At 42.3% G+C, this 22,615-nt stretch overlaps 1 protein-coding gene across 13 annotated transcripts in view; it reads left to right on the top strand.

Moving 5' to 3' along the window:
- The window catches only part of CAMK2D (calcium/calmodulin dependent protein kinase II delta), a 251,327-nt gene that overhangs the window by 128,304 nt on the left and 100,408 nt on the right, over positions 1–22,615 (top strand). For all 13 annotated transcript variants that reach the window (XM_067558664.1, XM_067558663.1, XM_067558659.1 and 10 more), the window contains exon 4: positions 16,806–16,860. In XM_067558664.1, the coding sequence (XP_067414765.1) occupies positions 16,806–16,860 (55 nt within the window). The remainder of the gene's footprint in view (positions 1–16,805; positions 16,861–22,615) is intronic.

Genomic DNA, 22,615 nt, shown 5'->3' with positions numbered 1-22,615 from the left:
GACCTGTTCGTGTCAGCCTGGAACAGGAAATGCCCGAGGTTTTGCTCGCTCTGGGGTCGCGAGCTGGGCTCCCTGTCCGACACATCCCTTATAGACTGGACGGGGGGCCTGATGTATGCATTTCCCCCCATCCTGCTTCTGCCCCAAGTCCTTCTAAAAATCAAGAGGGACAGAGCGGACATCATTCTGATCGCCCCAGCGTGGCCGAGGCAGCATTGGTACAGCATGCTGCTCGACCTCTCCATCACCACGCCTATGCCGTTACCCAGGTGCTATGACTTGCTATCCCAGGACCAGGGGCGCCTGCTGCACCCGGACCTGGACTCCCTCCACCTCATGGCATGGAGTCTCTGTGGTTGACAGAGGGAGAGAGAGCCTGCTCCTTACAGGTCCAACAGGTTCTGCTGGGTAGCAGGAAATCGTCCACACAGGTTACGTAGAGGGCCAAGTGGAGGTGTTTTTCCTGTTGGGCGGAGTCCAGCGGCATACCACCAAGTTTCTCGCCTATACAGGTGATCTTGGAATACCTGCTGCACCTTAAACTTCAGGGCCAACTCTTGCTTCCCTGAAGGTGCACTTGGCGGCCATCTCGGCCTTCCACCAGCAGATGGAGGGGCGGTCCCTGTTTTCCCACCCCATGTCAGTTAGGTTCCTTAAGGGGGTGGAGAGGACCTTCCCTCAGGTCCGGGTCCCGGTGCCGCCTTAGGATCTCAACCCGGTCCTTACCATGTTGATGAGACCCCCCTTCGAGCCCATGGCCACATGCTCCCTACTCCTCCTGTCTTGGAAGGTAGCCTTCCTGGTGGCCATTACATCGGCTAGGAGGGTCTCCGAGAAAAGAGCTTTGACCTCGGAGTCCCCCTACATGGTTTTCTATAAGGATAAGGTGCGGCTGAGGCCCCACCTGGCCTTCCTGCCTAAAGTGGTGTTTCAGTTCCATTGTAATCAAGATATCTTCCTCCCTGTGTTTTTTCCTAAACCACACAGTTAAGAGGAGAGGAGGTGGCATTCGCTGGATGTCAGACAAGCCTTGGCCTACTACATCGAGCGGACCAGGCCCTTCCGGAAGTCATCACAGCTGTTTGTGGCAGTGGCTGACCGGATGAAAGGCTCACCTGTCTCCACCCAGTGAATCTCCAACTGGATAACCATCTGCATCAGAGCCTGCTACAAGCGGGAGGGGGTTCCCCTTCCGGGTGCTGTGACAGCACACTCAACCAGAGCCCAGGCCTCATCCGCGGCCTTCCTGGAGCGAGTGCCCCTGCAGGACATCTGCAGATCAGCTACCTGGTCGTCTGTTCATACATTCACGTCACACTATGCCATTGTGGAGCAGGCGAGAGAAGACCTGGGTTTCGGCAGAGCCGTGCTGAGTAGAGCAGGTCACCGATAACTCCTACCCACTTCCAAAGTATGGCTAATTAATCACCTATATTGGAATGCATATGAGCAATCACTCGAAGATAGAAAACAAGGTTACTTACCTGTAACTGTTGTTCTTCGAGATGTGTTGCTCATATCCATTCCAAACCCACCCTCCGTCCCCGCTGTCGGAGTCGGCGGAAAGAAGGGACTGGGGACCCACGGGGCCAGCAGCGCTCTTTATACCGCGATATGAGCGCGGCACTCCAGGGGCGCCTGGGCTGGCCCTCCGGGGCTTTCTAGGGAAAAAAGTTCCGGGAATCTGTGCACGGGGTGCACACACACCTATATTGGAATGGATATGAGCAACACATCTTGAAGAACAACAGTTACTGGTAAGTAACCTTGTTTTTCAAGTTGTTTGCTGAAGTCTTTCCATCAAAGATGTATTAACTTTTCTGTAATCCATTGGAAATTGGCTATAGAGGTATATGTAAAAGAAGAAGAGGTATCTTGTATCCCTTCTACCATCCAAATGCGGTCATTCATCACTGCACTCATGAAGGACTTATAGATTTCCCAATGTCAATTAATAATAATTAGATCCAAATGGAGTCTTTCAACAAAGATAGATGGGGCCATTTTATATTGTGAATGCCCTCTGTGTCTTTAGGAAAAGGGGAACAATAGGGTGTGCTATTGATTGTAGTTCTTTTATCACATGAGTTATCTTCTTTATACTTGCTGCTATTCAGTCTACCTTGCCTGAATCCTACCTAATCTTTGTATATATAATTGAGATAAATAACCAATATTTTTGCAGTAAGGGATCTGCCTAAATTTGCCTTGGTGATTGTTTTCTTCTATTTCTCTTGGCAGTTTGCCTTTGCAGCTACAGGGGCTGCTCTCTTTCTCATGCAGATTCTCTGAGCAGACTGCTCACAGGCTAGTGTGTTATGCTACAAGCGCAAGCCACACTGGACATGTCTCTGTCTTCCTGCACATCCCCCTCGAGATCCTCAGTTTGTCTCCTTCCCACTGCAGTTCTCTCCCCCTCCCTCCAGCCTTTTCACCTGGTTGGTAAATGCCTTGTAACTTTGTTTGGACTGACAGGTAAAAATCTCACTGAAACACTTACTGAAAGCCAGAGACAGTCACAGACTATTCCCCAGTGTCCTGGTACAGAGGGCGATTTTCCCTATCTAACTAGTTTGGGTCAGCCATGGGAAACTCTTTAAAGGGAGTGTGAAGCTCAAAGAAAATGTGGCTCTGGCTGACATGTCCAAAACTGAATTTAGCTATGGAAAATATGGTGTCATTGAGTTGAAAGGTGTCACCTCCACCTAAGCCCTCCACCTCACCAAAGTGACAAACTGAAGTGAGGTAAAGATGCCATGTCTTCCATTGAGGAACCCCATCTCCCTCAGAGAAGGATTGTGGGAAAAATATAAGAACTCTACCATCTCAGGCAAGCAGCTGGGGATAGGAGCCTCTCCACAAGCCTCCACTCATTAACTGGGCATGTGGATGCTATCACTCTCCAAGCTAAGTCTTGAATTCTGTAAAGTTGACTCCAACATTGAGTTGATATGTGGCTTTGGATAATTGATTTAGCCTCTTTAACATGATGAAAATAAGCTACTTTTATTCAGTGGAGCTGTTAGGATTAGCTTGTTAATGTCTGTATAGTGCAGTGTATGTAAATGGGAATTGTATGGCAACCTTCTAGGCTTTGCTATATTACGTAAGCAGTATGTGGAGTTGTTAAAAGGTCTCTTAATGGATGGGGCAGTGGGCACGCTCCCTCCCCTGTCTTGCTGGAGACCACAGGGCCTCCTAAGGCTTTTCCTGTGGCTTTTCTGCTGCACGCTATTCCAGTTGCAAAACTGTGGCTTAATGGCAGTTGGGTCCATAGTGACTGCTCTCACACAGGAGAGCACACCTTTCATGTACATATATAAATGTCAATTTGCATAAAAAACATAGTAGCATCATATAAGAGAATTGTGGCATCCAATAAAAGAACATTGCCCCTCGGTTCAGTCAACTGTCAGAGGCTCCATTCCAGAGCCAGGGAAAGAGTGAGCCAGAAAGGCTGACTGAGTGTGAATAATGAGTCAATATCTGTATGGATAAATGCTATTAAGCATTCCCTAGATGACAGTCTTGGCTTGAAACTGCCATTTTTAACATGAGTAATAACTCAAGGAGGGCTTCATAGCTATAGATTGTGATTCGATATCCAATACATCTTTTAGGCCTTTTTAAAGAATTGGAACAATCTGTTAATTTTTTTCAGAATCATCTGCAAGCTGTCAGCACCAAGTTCTGTGCCCAACAGTCAGTCTTTAATAGCTCTTTTAATATCCATGGATTGCATGAACATCTAGTCTTCTGACTTGGATTTGAGTCAGTCTGCTGAATAGAGTACTCTTAGTAAATACAGAAAAAATTCTTATGAATCAAATAATTCATATATATTTTTCACTTGATTTCTGGGTATTTAAATTCACATTGGTGAAAGCCATATGTTATGTCAATCAAAGATAACTTGCCATCCTTTCACTTTTTATTTGATTTGCTAATGTATTCTATGGCCCTGCTGCTCTATGGCTGGAAATGGAACCTAGACAAATTCAGACTGAAAATAAGGCGTAAATGGTCCCGTCTATCCTTGGCAACAATGGATAATGCTGCTTTAGCATTTAGATTTTTTTTAAAATGCCACCTCTTGTGAGATATATATTTTGCTTATATATATTTAAAGAGTTCAAGATAGTTTGGATCATGTTTACACTTTATGTTCAATTTATTTCACTTTTTATAGTAAGTTACATAAATAGCTCTGTTCTATCTATTTTTGCAAAAGCATATTCAATGTATTCAGCACTAATATTTTGCAAGCTTCCCAGAAAATAACATCTAAGTTAGTGGAGTGACAGTTTTCTTGATTCCTTTTCTCTTTAATTTCCTTTATTTTTTTCTTTTTAAAATGTCACTTCTGCTTCGAGTGATGATCCCTATGTGGATTCACGTGGGTACATATGCACGCCATGCGCCAGAGCCAGAACTGTTGAAAGCAGTGTCCATCGACCCTGGTGCACACCTCACATTGCCCACACGGTGCGTCTGAGGTATTATGTGTCTGCACGGGTTGATGCCCCCTCAGTTTCCTCTTACTGCCTCATGACTAGAGTCAGAACACTTTCTCCTCTTCTCTGAGTAGCAAGTAGACGTTTTTGTTATTAACAGTTAGAATAAGTCAGTAAATTGATAGTAAGTCGTTGATCAAAAAAAAAGCCAAAAACAAAACCCAGTTAAAGTTAGAATTAGATAGATCTCTGAGTTCGTTTTTCCCCACTCTGTTCGTGTGGGGGAGTATGCCAAAACAAGCGGGCTTCAAGGCAGGCTCACTTTCTCAATAAGTGACGAACATTTACACTGCTTATATTGCTTGGGAGAATCTCACATTGTTTTGCAGTGCTCCACTGCCGTCCCTTCCGAAAGTGAGACAAAGTGTGAAAAGTGAGGCAATTCAGACTTCTAGAGGAAGCTATGCATCTGCATATGCACCAAGAGGTGGCATCAGTGGACCTGGTGGAGCACACATCCACACCAGTGATACTTACATCACTAGCCACATCAGCACCAGAGGAACTGTAGACACCGGCAAAGTCACATAAAAAGAAACACAGTCATGGTCATAAGAGTAAATCCCCGAGAAGGACCACCTCTAAAAACCTGTTCCCTCCCTGAGCCACAACCAGCCAGTTAATTCAGTGGCTCCCGCACTCGAAAGGGCTAAAGCTGACAAGAAAATGAGGCATGTTGTCAGCCCATCCTCATCTGAAGCCCCCATGGACTATGGACCATCCATAAGTCCACCAGATTTGGTACCACATACTCCAGGATGTCTATCCCTATTGACCCCCACAATGGAACTTTTGCAACCTGTGGAGGGCTCTGCTCACAAGGATTCTCAGGACCTTTACACAAGCTCGGAGAGACCCCACTGGCAGCGGTGGGACCCTTATTATGACCGGGCAACAACCTCTCATCTCCCATCAGTATACATCACACCATCAGTAGCTGGGGAATACATAAGAGCCACAGTACCACTGGAACCACCTGATCCATCAGGACCGATAGATCCACCACCCTCTATGGGAGCCTCGTCATCACTGGATGATGCCATCATTCCACCATCTGCAACTCTATTGGATGATCAGGGCCAGGATCAGGAGCTTCTACGTTGCATGGTGACAGCCTTAATACTGATAGTGGAAGACATCACAGAATCACAGGATGGATTCCTAGACATTCTTCAACCATCAGGCCCAACTTGGACAGTGTTACCGATCCATAAGGCTATTTTGCAGCCAGCACCTAACTCAGTGGTGGTTCAAGCCATGATACAGCAGGCCAGGTAACAACACCCCAGAGCCACCCCTCCAAACCGGACTGCAAAAAAGTTAGATCTTGTTGGCTGCAAGGCATACTCTTTGGCAGGCCTTCCATTTCGTATTGCCAGCTACCAAGCCATACTGGCGAAATATGACTTCCAGTCTTACTCTAAACTAGCGGAGTTCCAGGCCTTGCTGCTGGAGGACAAATACATGGAGTTTAAGGCCTTAATAGAAGAGGGCAAGCTGGTCTCCAAAGTTGCTCTCCAGGCACCAGTAGACGCAGTGGACACAGTGGCATGGTCCCTCACATCGGGACTTATTCTACGACGTGACTCATGGCTACAGACTTCGGGGTTTCCAAAAGAGGTGCAAATGACACTGGAAGATTTACCATTTGATAATAAAGAACTGTTTAGGTCAAGACAGATGAGAGTCTCCATTCCCTAAAGGACTCTAGGGCCACACTTCGATCGCTGGGCCTTTATACCCTTGGTCCTGCCAGATTCCAATATCATCAAGCTTATTGATTTCGCTATCAACCACAGCCCAATTATCAAAACTACCAACCCTACCCTCCATGGCCACAGGAGCAAGAACGTCACCAGCAGTGATCACAACGCCCTCGCCACTCTTCAGCTACCACGTCCGTGGCCTCTACCCCACACCAATGTCTGAGACAACACTTTTTGCTCTCAGCAAGAGAACCGCGAACCTATCCCTGAACCAAACTCAACCCCACCCACTCAATTTGGAGGCCGTCTTGCTCACATTTACGAAAAATGGAGCAAGATTACCACTGACCAATGGGTGCTAGACATGGTTCAACAGGGCTACTCCATAGAGTTCCACACCTTCCCACTCCACCATCCACCTCAAGCAACCCAGATGAATGCAAAGCAAATCTACCTCCTATGCCAGGAGACTCTAACACTACTGAAAAAGGGAGCAATAGAGAAAGGTCCCTCCCACTACAGGAACTGGGGGTTCTACTCCCTTATCCCAAAGAAAGAGGGAGATCTCACACCCATTCTGGACTTACGGATGCTCAACAAATTCATCTGCAAATTCCTCTTTTGGATGGTAACTTTGCCACAAATCACCCTTTCCATCAATCAAGGGGCCTGGTTCGCAGCTCTCAATATGAAAAATGCATGTCTTCATGTAGACATACACCCAGCCCACCGCAAATTTCTCTGCTTCTAAATTGGGCTACATCATTATCAGTTCCGCGTTCTCCCCTTTGGTATAGCTATGGCACCTTGGGTATTCACAAACGTTTTAGCCGTCGTGGCAGCATACATGCGATGACAAGGCCATTATCTGTTTCCTTACCTGGATGACTGGTTACTGGTGGCATCATCGTGCGAATGCCTGCTAGTAACTATCCAGACCCTACAAGATCTGTTTGCCAACCTCAGCATTTGTATCAACAATGGGAAATCCACATTATTCCTACCAGGAACTTCACATTTATCAGTTTAGCTGAGGTTAGTCCTACTTTGAACAGAGGGTTGGACTAGATGACCTCTGAGGTCCCTTCCAACTCTAATCTTCTATGATTCTACGATCAGAGCCACGCTGGACTTTCAGGTAGCACGGGTGTTTCTTCCCAAAGACCGCTACACTGCCCTCATGAACATTATTGCACAATCGCAACACCATCCACGCACAAGTGCTTGACTATGTGTCTCCCTTCTGGGACACATGGCAGCATCTACATCGGTCACACTATATGCCTGATGCCACATGCACTGCCTGTTACAGTTACGGTTGGTTTACGACTCGATCAAGGAACACCTGTACAAAAGGGTCTCTCTACCACCAAGAGTGCTAGACTCCCTGACATGGTGGAATCTCTCCAAGGTTTTGGTGGGCATACCCTTCCACCAACTCAAACCAGACACAATCCTTATGATGGATGTGTCTCTCATGGTTTGGGAGGCCCATGTACAGGGCCACTCAGCTTAAGGGTCGTGGTCTCCTAGAGATGCAGGTATGCATATCAACATCCTAGAAATGAGAGTGGTTCAACGTGCATGCAATGCCCTTCGTCCTCTACTCCAAGGCAAACATGTCCAACTCTTGACAGATAACATGTCGAAGGTATTCTATGTAAACAAAGGAGGAGGGGCCAGATTCCTATCCCTATGCCAGGAAGCGATCCACCTATAGAACTGGTGCCTGCGGCACAATATAACATTACAGGCAACGCACTTACCTGGAACAGACAACGGATGAACGGATCAGCCGTTCCTTCCATCGCTTCCACAAATGGGAACTCCATGACCCCACTCTCCGGGATGTTTTCTGACAGTGGGGAGCCCCCACATGGGACCTCTTTGCCTCGTCAACAAACAGTAAACTTCCCCTCTTCTGCTCCAGGGACTCCATGGGATGGGGGTCACAGGGTTCCTCATTCCACGGACACCAGACCTCCGATATCCCTTTTCTCCTCTTCCACTCATTCTTGGGTACTCAACAAATTAAAACAAGACAGTGCACAGATCATATTCATTGCCCCGTCCTGGTCCAGGCAGCATTGGTACTTGGACCTACTGCACCTGTCGACCCACCCTCCAATATCTCTCCCCCTCATACTGAACCTACTTATCCAACAGCGCAGCCGCGTCCAGCATCTCAGCCCAGGACCATTCCATTTCTTGGCATTTGGATGGAGCTTGCAAGTAGACAACGCCTACTCCTCCCTAGTGCAACAGGTGCTCACTCACAGCTGCCATCCGACGACCAGGGCTTATCAAGCCCCACATAGCGATGGTTTACTCAATGAGCTTCAGACAATCATCACTCATTATCAACCATGAGTATTCCAACTGTGCTAGACTACCTCCTCTCCCTACGATGACTCAGGCTCGTGCATTTCTCCGTTAAGGTTCACCTAGCGGCCATAAGTGCTTTCCTCCCATCTGTGGATGGGTCCTCTATTTTTAATCACCAAACTGTTGCTAGGTTTATGAAAGATTTACTTAACTTGTTCCCAACCGTTAGGACCCCAGTTCGGCCTGGGTCCTCAACCTAGCCCTTTCTATGCTTACAAAGCCACCCTTTGAACCCTTGTCCTCCTGTGCCCTCCCATACCTATCTATGAAAATAATCTTTCTCATGGCTATTACTTCAGCTCGATGAGTTAGAGAAATAGCGACAGGGACAAAGTCTCCCTGAGGCTTCACCCAAGTTTCTCTCTAAGGTAGCTTCCTAGTTTAATCTCAGCCAGTTATTCACCTCCCTGTTTTTTACCCTAAGCCGCATTCCTCTACCAGGGAAAGGACCCTGCATTCCCTTGATGTAAGGCAGGCGCTTGCCTTCAATCCACAATGCATTTGCCCTTTCAGAACCTCACCAAAACTCTTTGTGGTGATAGCGGACCACTGCAAGGGGCGTGAGTTTCCTTCCCAATGTCTCTCTCACTGAATCGTTCGCTGCATCAAGGAATGCTGCTCCTTCTATTGAATTCAACTTCCACCTCGTATCAGAGCACATGCCACAAGTGCACGAGCTACCATGATGGCCTTTCTTGCCAATATCCCATAGAAGGATATTTGCAAAGTGGCGAATTGGACTTCCATACACACATTCACAGCTCAGTATGCTTTGACTAATGCCATCTCAACTGACGAGCCAGTGGGCTCTGCAGTCCTGCGAACTCTGGCATGTACGGAGTGCTGGCCCCACCTCCATACTGGTTAGCTACTCTCCCACGATGGAATCCACATAGGGACCATCACTTGAAGAAGAAGAGGAGGTTATTTACTGTAATTGATGGTTCTTTGAGATGTGTGGTCCCTATCTGGATTCCAGTCCCGGCCCCCGGGCCCTCTGCTTAGGGCTCGATGCCTGGGTATAAGAGGAAACCTGAGGTGGCGTCAACCCGCGCAGACATATGAGACCTCGGATGCACCACGTGGGCAATGCAAGGTGTGCATTTGGGTCAACAGACACTGCTTTCTACAGTTACAGTTCCGGCACATGGCACGTATACGTACCCATGATGAAATCCAGATAGGGACTACACATCTCAAAGAACCATCAGTTGTAGTAAGTAACCTCCCCTTTCTAGCATTGAAAGAGGCTCCATCTAGTTGATATCCATGATCTAAAATCACAGTATTCTCCAAATGCCTTATTTCTAATTAGAAAAAGATTAATTTAAACTTTAAAAAGAATTGAGAAGTTCCTCATGTTCATGGAATATATGCTGCTGAAATGTATATTGATTCCTTGGGATGTTTGAGCCTACACTCATTCTCTGTATTTCTGTCTCTCTCTCTCTCTCTCTCAAAGTTCAAATTTTTCCAGAATCATGTATGCCCAGCGTACTACATGCCGTGTCATGACTGATATTTTAGGGTTTCACTATCATCCCCATAAAATATTAGTAGGCCAATAATCATTCTCATTTTTCATCTGAACTCCCTCTAATGCTTCAGTATACCCTTTGAGATGGGGTGTCTGTTACTGCACACAATAGTTCAGGTAAGGCCATTGATTTGTATATTGGTATTATAATAGTTTCCATATTATTCTCTAGCCCATTTCTTATCCTAACTTTTTTTTTTTGCCTTTTTGACCATTGCTGCTGCTTCACAGGCATATGCAGCCTAGATCTTCATTGAACAGAAATTTCTGCAGTGATGCTCAGGTCCTTTGCCTGAGCTGAGACCGTTAATTTAGAACTCTGTAACATTGTATGTGTAGTTTAATTCCCCTACAAGTATGCATTACTTTGCATTGATCAACTTTGAATTTTATTTGCTATTGTGTTGTCCATTCTCCAAGTTTGGTTAGATCCTTCCAAAATTCCTCACAGTTCTCTCTGGACTTGACTAACTTAAATAACTTTGTATCATCTGCAAATTTTGCCACCTTTCCAGATTATTAATAAATGTATTAATCAACACTGGTCCTAGTACAGAACTTTGTGGCATTCTGCTGTTAACCTTTTGCCATGATGAAAATAAACTATTTATTCTGGCTCTTTGTTTTCTGTCTACTATCTAATTTTTACCCATGACAGTACTTTCCTGCTCACTCATAGGTTTAATTTTTTGCATTAAAAGAAGACTCTACATTTTGTGCACTCGTGTCTGAAATTGGGTACCTAGGAATAGAGGCCGCTTTTAAAAATGTGGGTGTCACATGATGTCCCATCTCATAGTGCCCCTTGTTGCAAGATGCAGCATTGCAGTGGTCTGTCTGTTTCCCCATCCCTAGCTTTTGTTTGCATTATCTCTTTTTTTCCTAGCAGATTCCCACTGCTTCTCCTTCCAGGGAATTATGGTAGTCTCTCCAAGGGAACTTCTTACTGCTCCTGCTTTCTCCTTCCTTACTTAGTCCATTTCTTTACAGGTCTCCTCCTCAGCTGCATCACGTAAATGAATGTCTCTGGCCCCCAGGTCTCAGGCTCTTAAAAAGACAAATCATCAGGTTGCAGTAAATAACAAATACAAATAACTATAGGCCATAAAGATACACTGACAAGATCAAGCCAGTGTGAAGAACTGCACAATGCAGAATAAGCAGTCATTTTAATACGCAAACTATGTTTCCTCCTGTTGCTGTACTGTTGGTGTTAAGGTCTTTTTAGTATTCATTATGTTTTATAATTTAGGCCAGTTTCTTGACTATGATGTTTTAGTTCTTATGTTCCTGCAGTGGCTATGAATGAATAGGTGTGGTGTTACTGAGGCATCTTCTGTGTATCCTCCTACTTATGGCAAGCAGCACATCTGAAGCAAGAGACACTTAAATTGCAGAACCAGCCAGGCTACCCATTTGTTCTGAATTAGACCTACAAACTTGGCTTTTCTGACTCAGCAGAAATTCTGGGCAGAAAGTCAGCCAATAATTGGCTTTCACTTCAGTATTGTATAAACACAAGATGTTTCCTAAGGCAAAATGTTATTTAGGAAAAAGTCATGTTTATTTGATTTCTCTATTTAAAAATTTCACACATGCACAGAAATATTCTCCTGCCAAAGAATGGCCATTTAACCAGGTATTAGTTATTTGATTATGTTGACATCTAGCTGAGATGTTGGCTAGCCTATTGTCTCTGGGGAACTGGTTTGAAGCTGTTTCCCCAGACTTGAAACATGTCATATACAGTAAAATTTTGTAACTTGATATTTAACAATGTCGCCCCACACATTTTACCAGGACAATAATATTCAGCAGACTGAGTTTTCAAATTATACCTAGAAGACATACTTGATACAAAATTTATCGTAGTCTTGTAGAAAGGGGTGAACATAAGGGTACAGACTGTCACACTATTGCATTCTTATAGAAATCTCTTTCTAAAGTATTTTGTTAATACAAAGAAGTTAATGAAAAATAGTATTTGGTGAACCCATGTGTGTGTCTTCAAATTAATCTGAAGGAAGGTTAATGGTGTTGAAAGGGCCCCTAGACAGAAAATTAATATAAAATTTTACATGCTCTTTAACTGTTAGAGTACTCTGGATTAGTAAATAGTGAATAGCACAAAGGAAATTATAAATACACTCTTATTCCTAGGTTCCTCATCCCTCCACTCTCCTATGGTCTTAACTAGCCCTCTCAAGTGTCTCACATTTTTTAGGACATGACTCTTCGAGGTGATTTTGTGGGAGGGGTTGTCCTGCTTACCCACCATTTCCCCAGACATTGCAGACACTCCTCCTCTGGGCTATCTTGGTTGCCTGGTGCGTAAATGCCTGTAAATCTGTCTGAGCTCTGGTGGCTACAGTTGGTGTGAACTTCCTTTCCTTCTGCTCCCACTACTGCTACATTTCTCCATTGCTACTATGTAGTCCTGAAATAGATTTGAAGTCCATGATCTGTCAGTACTTTGCCTACTCACATGTAGTACTCATGTCTCATGTCTGAGGCAGATAACAGGTAGGAGGAATAGACGATATGAGTGGGAGAAAGAGAAGTCTAAATAGGGATATTGGGAGTCAGTGGAGGGGTACAATTTTTCTTTCAGGGAGGCGGGAGCTTGTCCTACATTATATTCCTCTTTTACAGTTTTAATGCCTCTCATAGTCCTTCATTCTAGGTACCTTTCAAAAGGTATGCTCCTAGTTACCTTTGTGCTAATTCAGTCATTTCCCCTGCTTCTCCCTCCCCTGTACCCAATCCATTCTATTTTTGTTTTCTTCTCGATTCTTCCCCCCACACCAAAACCCAATCAGAACTCCAAAGTGCCTCCAAATTCTTTTGCTAATTCCCTTATTCTGTGTACTAACTCGCACCTGACCCGCAACAGATGAGCATTCCTAGGTAACCCATCTCTGATTGATAGTATCCCAATTTAATGGTGAGCTTGACAATCAACAGGTGGAGGCAGAGTCTGAAGGGTGCATGCAGGAAATAAGAGTTTTCTTACAGTGGGAAGGCAGGGGAGGGCAGGGCAGGCGGGACTCCTAGTAAGAATCCTAACCTACTGTGCTTTTCCACTGATAAAAGCCCTATCTAATCTTCACACTACTGTCCACACTTGCAAAACTATGAGAACAAACAGTGTTGAGGTTTGTGGTGGCTATTTTTATAAGACTTAATAGCTCACCAGTTTAGAATGAAAGGATTCAGTGAGCTAAATGTTGTAATGCAACTGGATTGTATTTCATGTATTTCATGATGCAAAGGTAGTGCAAAGGTGTGACACTTCATAAACCTAAAGGTGTGCAATATTTTAGTTTGTAAAAAGGATTACATGTGACTTCAAAACTGCATTGAACTTGCTGATGATTTCTCAGTTTGTCTTTTGAGGTGGGTGATGTTTGACACTTAATGAAACAGACAGAGGAGTAACCTGTGCAAATATACAAGCCGTGATCACTCTACTGCCCTCACCATCAGAGCTGGGTGAAATATGTCAGTTCCCATACACACAGGCTTCAACACACCTTTTTGTCTGTCTCAGTACACATGGTTTCACACCTCTTGAAGTTTCCTTTGAAGAGCAGAGTTTGTAAAACATCCTTTCAAGAAAAATGAAGCAATTAAAAGATTCTTGGCACTTGGGAGGACTCTGATTTACACATAAATATAACTGATTTATGTTTAATTAGAAATTTTCAGAGACGAAATTATCTAATTGCATATTCATAAAATTCTTTTTAAAAAAAGATAAAATACCACTTTGCAAACGCAACGGACTAGAACAGTCAGGATGTGTATAAGGTTGCACTGTGCAATTGCATGTTCGCATTACTGTGACCTTTGTCCATCTGCCCCCCATCTCTCACCTACTCATTGTCACCTTCATTTGTCACAGCTAAGAATCCTGCAAACACTTTTGCACATATATAACTTTACTTGAATTGAAGGGTTCCAGTAAGTTCAATGGGATTCTGCATGTGTGTGACATTGTTGATCTGTGTAGGTGTTTGCAGGATCCTTAGAATGTAAACACTTTTCTGGCACAGATCACATCACTAATTTTCCTCATATCTCTGTTCCCCCCTCTGCACACAAAAGGACAGCCTGCCAGCAAAATGTAGTATTGATTTCTTTGAAAACAGAGAGAGCACATTATACTTATATACTCTATAATTATTAAGGAGATAACATTATAATCAGATCATATTATGATTCTACCATCTATCTTTCTCTTTTGTATGCTTTTCTTAGTATTATGACTGAAAAGTCTTGTTGGGCATGTGACCTTAACTTGGAACCATGATGTATTTCTGAGGAACTACAGCATATCCAGAGCTACCTGATTAGTTGTCAAAAGTTTGTTCTTGTTTCCTGTTTGTTTAAAGGAGGAGCATGCACACATACAATGGTAGCTTATAAGGACATCTGCCTTTTGCTGAGTAATTCTTCAAATATAATTTTTCACCCCCTTTGCCAAGTAATCATTACTTAAAAAAAAAAAAAATGAATTAATTTGAGCCTAACATAATGTAACTGGTGAGTTTCATTAAGCTCTCTATGTTCTATAAGACTGCACAAGAGTCCACAATAGTTCATTTCACCCCAAACACAGACCAATAGTCACAAGTTTAATTATGAATCCAAAGCAAAATTATGAAACTCAGGCCTTTCCAGAGACAGAAAAATGTTAATTTTGCTGTGAGTTTCAGAGAAAAATTCACAGTCCCAAATGTCTACTAATATAATGTTTGCATCCAATGTTGGCAGTTTTTCATATGATTTAGGTTGCATTGTGAAAAGTTCATACAGCTCTGGGAATATAAGAAAACAGGAATTTCCATACTGGATCAGATCAATGGTCCCTCTAGTCCAGTATCCTCTCTGATAGTGGCTGATGTCAGCTGCTTCAGAGGAAGGTTCAATAATTTTTGCACCAGATAATTGTGGATTGACATGCACAAAGTAAAAAATTATTCATATCACTCATTAGTTAGAATTTGGCTTATACTCTGAAGCTTCTATACCTTCCAAAACTCTGTTTTGTTTGTTTCTTAATCCTTACCAGTAACACTTTTGGGTGGTTTGGTATCCATAGAGAGATCTAATCCTTTTTTGAATCCAACAAAGCTCTTTTTCTGAATCATATCTGGTGGTAATAAGTTCTGAAGATCAACTATGCTACTCTATATTGAAATATCATTTGGGAGACTTTGGGTCAGCGTCTTTTGGATGCCGGTACTCAGCCTGTGAAAAGCTGCTGTATGTGTCACAGGTTATGTGAGCACTGCAATAAAAAACTCATGGCTCTGAGTCTCGGAGCCCAGGCTTTAGCCCAAGCCCAAAGGTCTACATTGCAGTTTTATAACCCCTCAGCCTTAACCCCATGAGCCCAAGTCAGCTGACCCGAGCCAGCTGTGACCATGCCACAGGTCTTTTATTACAGTGGTGATGTGCTCAGATTTTGCAAAGCCTTCAGTGGTGTTGGTGGTCTCTGTGGTCTCTTCACTTTTCTGTTTAGAAAGGCAGAAAGAAAAGGTGTTCACACCAAGCCGTACCCTTTTCATTCAGAAGTCTGCTCCATTAGTCATTTCTACTGAAGAAAAAGGGTAGATTTGAAGAGGAAAATGTGTTGTATTTCTATTTGATAGGACTTGACTCAGTGTGTTGTAGACTGCAATTATTATTTCTTAAGTCAGATAATTTGTTTGGACATTTTAAATGAAGGTTGGACTGAAACTGCTGGCAGTTAATTTAGCTAGATTTTGAGAAACTGACAAGAACAACATAATAAATTATCTCCATATGCAACAGATTTTTTTTGTTTAACATTGACTACTTTCTACTTACATGAAGCCAGTATCTCATAATATTAACTGAAGTTTGTGGGCTTTTGGATTTTTTTATATTCATCTCTCTTTTATATAGTCAAATGCTTTTGACTTATTCACAGTGAAGCCTGCAGAAGATAATGCTTTCTTATTTTTCTGCCAGTTATAATCCCCTGGTTTATATTTGTTTGCTTGATTGATTGATTTACTTGTTAAAACAATGCTTAAAATAGTTTGTTCTGCTGAAATCTAGCCTTAGTTGACACACAACTATTTTTATTTTGCATTCCTGGTCAATGGTTTTGCAAATATAACCATTATTATTAATCCTGTGTATCTAACACAGTTGAAGTTCAGCAATTGGGAACTTTTGTATACTCTATTTCAAAGATTGATGATGGTCTTTGTCACGGGAAAGGAATTAGTTTGCTGGCATTAATATAATATATTTTTAGCCAGTGTTTTCAGAAATGCTGTCACACACATGAAGGACAAAGACAAAGTGCTGCTCATGCCTGCTGCTGAGTGTGTCTGTGTGTGTATTGTCGGGAGGGAGGATAGGAACTGACCACAGAGTGCTCCTCTGGCATAACATGGTACAGAGTAACATAACATAAGTACAGTGTGAGTCACATATACAATTTTGTGTCTCACCTCATCAAGAAGAAAAACCCTAAGCAAAAAAGACCAACTTGAGAAAGGCTTGGGGGAGAGGGTTGGAGGATGGGTAACACAACATCAACTAACCAGAAAACCTGGGGTAGAGTGAAAAAACAGAGTGATGAGAGAAATAAATCTGTTTATCTTATTTTTCTTCTTTTAATAGTGCGGCTTCATGACAGCATATCAGAAGAAGGATTCCATTACTTAGTCTTTGATTTGTAAGTATATGCCTTGTGTATGCTTGTATAACAATAACACACTGGGGACCTGATGTTCAAAAGTTTTAGGGGCAAAAACAAGCTCACAAAATGATGTGCATGCACATGGCCAGGATGATACATAATTGATCAGTTGCATGTACATGTCTGATTTGTGTATGTCACTGTGATAACTGCATGTGCAAAGCTTTGCATATCTAAATGTTGAAAACTCTACTCTGTGTATTTTGAACATCAGTTTATACTAACACCAAACTGCTATGTGTTTTGAAGTGATTGACCATAGCTGTGATTTTTTTTCCCATAGCTGTAGTTGCTAAAAATTCTGTTTATTTTAAATTTGACTTTTAGCAATTTTAGTAAAGGATTTTCTTCTTGAAATTTAGTAAAGGATTTTCTTGTAATCTCAGAGCAAACTAGCTCAGCCTGTGATTACTATCTGTGGATTTTATAATTACTATAAGTGTACAATATGTAATATAATAGTCATATAATGAAATCTTATTGGTGCAGTACATTGGATAGTGTATTATAGATGGGGCTGGTAATGTCACCTGTTAAGGTTGCGAACATTTCATATTAAAAGACCCTGTTTTCAGTTACTTATAGCTTTGCCAATCATGAACCATTCAGGCTGAAATTTTCCATGCTGGGAGTCTACCTCAAGATGAATTTTGGGGGAGAATTTCAGACATTTCTGAAAATAACAGTAGGGGACAATATGTTGTGGTGTTTGTTTAAAAAAATCTGACAACCTTCTGTTTTTGTTTGAGAAAATCTAGTGCCGCCACTAAGGATGTGCCTTTTGCCATCCTGGTGGCAATCCGTATAAATTTGGCCAGTGCATTTGCCTTTGAAAAATTTGAGTATGCACATGCTCAGTACAGACTTGCTAGAGCTTTTAAACTAATTTCCCTGACTCAATGCATGCTGGATATGCTCCAGCCAGGACTGCTGCTGGCCAGGCTGGGACCATACAGCAGGACTGAGAGCAGTAAGACATTCTCTCCCATATTTCCACTGATGGTCCCTATTGAACCTGGGCAGCGTGGAGGAGGAAGCTGTTTGAGTTGAATGCAGAGGGGACAAGAACTGGACCTGAGGGTGGGCCAGGGGATCCTGGTACTTAGAGGCTGGCGGGGATGGGGAAGAGAAACTGGGATTTGTCATTGAGCATGGTTGGAACTGAGACTGGATGGCAAGGAGACTGAAATAAGGAGTTGGGGGAAGTACACCGAGCTTGGATGAAGAGCCCAGGGATGGATACTGGAGAGGGATCCAGTGGGGATGAGATCCATGGGGACAGGCACTGGAGGCAGGTGGGAGAGAGACAGACCAGACAAGATGGGATGGGAATTGAGAATGGCTGGGCAAGAAAATTGAGACTGGAAGTGTGGAAGATTGAAACCAGAACAGGGAATTCAGAGGAAGCATTAGGGTGTGAGTATATAATGTAAGTTCATGCAAGTATTTATGCCTGTGTATTTGCCTGAGATGGGATTTTGGCGCATAGAGAAAAAAGCCGAAGTGGTGTGAAGGGCTTGGAGATATGGTTATGGTTTTAAGCTTGTTAGTGTAACCCTCGATAAACCCTTCATGGAGTCTCTGCAGATTGGACTCTAAACTGTTGCTTTCTGGCAAACTGTGTCTGGGAACTGAGAGGGGACAGGGTGGGGGAGCCATAACAAGAGCTAAGAATAGACTTGCTGGGCAAGGAGACTGGGATTGTGATGGTAAATCTGACTAGTAGAGACTAGAATTATCTAGGTAAGGAGAATGGCACTGGGTGAGGAGCCAGGAGTGGGGAGAAACAGGACTGGGTCAGGAGCTGGTTGGAGAGGACAGGGCAAAAGGGAGCAACCTTGAGGGGAATGGGTAGAATAATCTGTGAGCACACTCCCTACCAGTCAGGAATGGAACCCAAGATGCCTGAGACTCACTATTGCTCTTCTGTTAGCAAATGTATGTGAAACCCACTGGCAAAAGTGCATGTCTCATCCTCCTCTAGTGCTGGTCCACATAAAGGATGACAGCCTACCACTGCTATCAGTTGCACTGTTAGCTCAAGTGGCACAGATCTGTGCAGCAGAATCTAGTGATATCCATATGCAAAGTCAAGCACTCAAAAGTTAGGAAATGCTAGAATTAAGGTTTCTTGCGGAATATTAATTCAGCCATCTTGCATGTGTACATTATGATGTAGAGCTTAATTTCATGATCACATACTATTTTATTCCACAAGACCATGGCCTGATTCAGTGCACATGATGTACATGCCCTGGAGGCAAATCAGAGTTGTTTAGTGAAGAAGACTGGTCTGTAGGACACTAATGGCATGTTCCTCATTTTTTGGCTGCCTGACTTGAGATTCTAAGGTCTGATTTGCAGAAGCATTTCATATGTTCAAAGCGCAGCGCTCTTTGACTTCAGCATTGAGTGCTCAGCACTTCTGCAAATCAGACCTTAGACGCTCAAGTAAGGCAGCCAAAAAATGAGGAAAACGCCATTAGTGTCCATCTGTGAAAGCTGCTCATTAATTGAGCACTATCCTGTCTGTGCATTGAATGGGGACGGGGTCCTGTGCGGAAAAATAGCATGCATTCATATAATTAAACACTATCATAATGCCTATATACAAGGGAGCATGATTAAGGTTGCACAAGAAACCTTCATTCTCGCGTTTCCTAATTTTGGAGTTCTTGACTTCGCTACCTTAACAATGCACTTTTTTAATGTGGTTTCTTTGTGTGTGGTTGTCTAGATCCTCTGGATGTGATGCACAGTTAGGGCTTAAAGAGCAAATCACAAATACAATATCAAGCTAATACAAATGCCAAGCAGAAGTTCACAATGTTGTATACTTTGTAACTGCTATTACCTTTCCATTTTTGTCATACTGATACACTTTTTTAAAACCTCTAATAGCATGAGTTTCTGCTATGGAGTTGTCTGAAAAACAGTTAAATACCCATTTTTACCCATAAATATTTGATGTGTGCCAGAATATTAATCGTTGTAGAAATGAAAAAAAAAACCCATTTAAAGGACTTTAACACTGTAGCAAATTACATAGAACAGCATTTTCTGTATCTCCCTTGCAACTGCTGTAGATCTTTATATCTGAATAAGGATTTCCTCAGTATTGACTTTTCCTTCTGCTTAATCTTGGAGTGAAATCAGTATCATGTGCTTATGACCACAGTCCAGATTTTATCCAGTCTAAGTTTACCTCCACATTTTTTTGCCTTGGAAAAAGGCTCTGTAAGTTTCCTGGATGCTGTGAGCCTCAAGGCCAAACTTTATTCTAAAAGGGGCATTTCCTCTTTAAAACAGATGTGTAGTGCTGGCTTTAGCCTTGAACAACTTCCCCAACTGCCCCCCTTCCCAGGGGCAGAGTAACTTCACTGAACTTCACTGCCATCAGTTCACATTTTTTATGCACATTATTGTTATTTAGTTGAAAGACTCACAATGTATACCAATGAGCTATTTAGGAAGCCAAATGAATATATGAATCTGATATGTAAGTTTGCTGGGAGGAAATTGTCAACAAAAGGAAACATACCAAAATAAATAGGTAGAGCTTTTTGCTGTTTCACAGGAAAGCTCTGTGTTTGCTAGACTGAATGGTGAACCTGATTTCCTGAAAAGGAAGAAGAATTCTCCAGATATTTTATTCCTGATGTATGGCTTCTACAGCCTGGAGAAACAGCTTCATTTGGATCTCAGTCCTGTGGAATTCAGGATACACAGCATGTATCAAGGATCTCACTTATTATAGCAACACTAGGCCTTCTTCAGATTGCCATTTCATTTCAGTAATTGCATAGCTAAAAATCCTGTGCACCCTCTGAAAAGAAGGTTTACTCTTTGAAGCCATATGTCTCCCTGGTTGATATTTTTTTTACAGTGATTGCATTATCATGTATTGTACTATTAAGAAATAAAGTTCAGCAATTCTAACACTGACAAATTGTATACATTACAACTAGTAGAGACAAAAGCCATTGCCAAAAGGCTGTTGTCACAGAGACTAAGGGTAACGTTGGCTGAAAGCTGCTCTTCATGTCCTTCGTCCATGCTGTGATCCTGTGTTCTCTTAAATGTTGCTAGTAAAGGGGGAGTGCTTGACAACTTGATCTATGTTTAATAAGTTCACTATGTGAAAACAAAATTAATTATACTGATGACACACATTTTGTCTCTGAGAAGGACAGATTTTCCCACCCTCGTGAAATGTTATTGCTATCAGTTCATGGGTTCCAGCAGATATAAGTCAGATATGCTACAATTTAGAGGTTTTAGTTCCCTGGGGGTCCTATCTCTTCTGGCAATTGGCAGAGGGTTTTGTGTGTGTGTGTGTATTTAGCCCTTTTATTAATGTATCTACTGTAGTTGCACCTGCAGTGTTTATGCAGTATATTGGGTATATAATTGAAGGAGTATCTTGGTAAATTAGGGCATCATGTGGGCCAGTACAGGGGATCAGTGTACAAATGTCAAGTAGCTCTTTGCACCTCATATCTGTAACTTGGTAGGGCTAGCACAAAAAGAGAGTTAGAGTCTGCTGTTACCAGTGTAAATGTACATGAGTTCTGTTGACTTCAAAGACACTGTCTTCCAAAGACACATAAGCCTTCTGTAGTGTACTGGAGCATGTGTGTGTTAATAAGGGAGCAGACAATCAGAATCAGACTATGAATAAATAGCCTAAAGGACCTGCAGCTCACCTGAGGGTAATAGCTGTCCATGTGTGTTTCAGTTTATGTGATCCTCTTTAAGAAAACTATACTTTAACACACATTTTATATGTTTGTCTAGTTTCAGCATATGATTGTGAAATATTCCATTTTATAGTCCTAGAAAATAAGAAGAAAAAAAAGAAATCCTGCAAGTTGGGGAGGTGGGTTGATTGTAAGGTCCCTTGGAAGGTGGGAGCAATACATGTTTAATTCTTGTTTTTAATAGGAATGGACTTATTTTTATTTTTACTTTCAAACTAAAAAATAACTATATCTTTAGAAGTGTACTAAATCCACTGATGACATGAAACTTTACATCATTTGTAGCAGTTATAAGTATCTACTTTTAAATACACATCTATGACTTCTTTGAAAAATTAATGGCGTTAAAAGATTTATGATATTTTATATGCTACAAAAATGTCCCTTCTGTGTTTCTTTAGTATGGAAACTAGATGCTGAAAACTACGTGCTTGACATTTTTTTTTAAAGCGATGTCTTACTGTGGCATAACACTGTCATTCCCCCCGAATCGTTCCTTTAGTTTAATGGTTGCTTTCAGACTGTGTAGGATTAAATGCTAGCATATCTTTATAAATTCCTTTAAGATTGCATCCTATCCAAGAAATTGAGGGCTGGAGTGAAGGGGGGAAGAAAGGCCCTTTTTCTATGAATAGGACAAGTGGTCATTTTCACGATCTGATAATTTCTTTAGAATTACTGTTATAGATAAATCTGCTATTTGAAAGAAGAGTGTGCTGGTTCATTTTTATACCATAATAGTGGTCATTCTTTATCTGAACCATTTTGGATGGCATATTTTTGCCATAGGTTTGCATGTGATGCAGTACTTTAGTTTAAAAATGAGAAGGAACACTTCTGTCTAATTCTATATTAATCAGCACATTTAAGCATGAAATTGAAAAGAAAATCACTTTTATTCTGTTGTGTTATATGAAATAATACCCCAATAGCCACATTACTGTAATTCACTAGTAGAAATTTTAATTGCA

Source organism: Emydura macquarii, unplaced genomic scaffold (assembly GCF_026122565.2).
Source record: "Emydura macquarii macquarii isolate MOO-44397 ecotype Brisbane River unplaced genomic scaffold, CSIRO-AGI_Emac_v2 contig_2171, whole genome shotgun sequence".
NCBI classification, from domain to species: Eukaryota; Metazoa; Chordata; order Testudines; family Chelidae; genus Emydura; species Emydura macquarii.
Note: the sequence above shows the minus strand (reverse complement) of the source record. Positions and strands in the feature narration are given on the sequence as shown.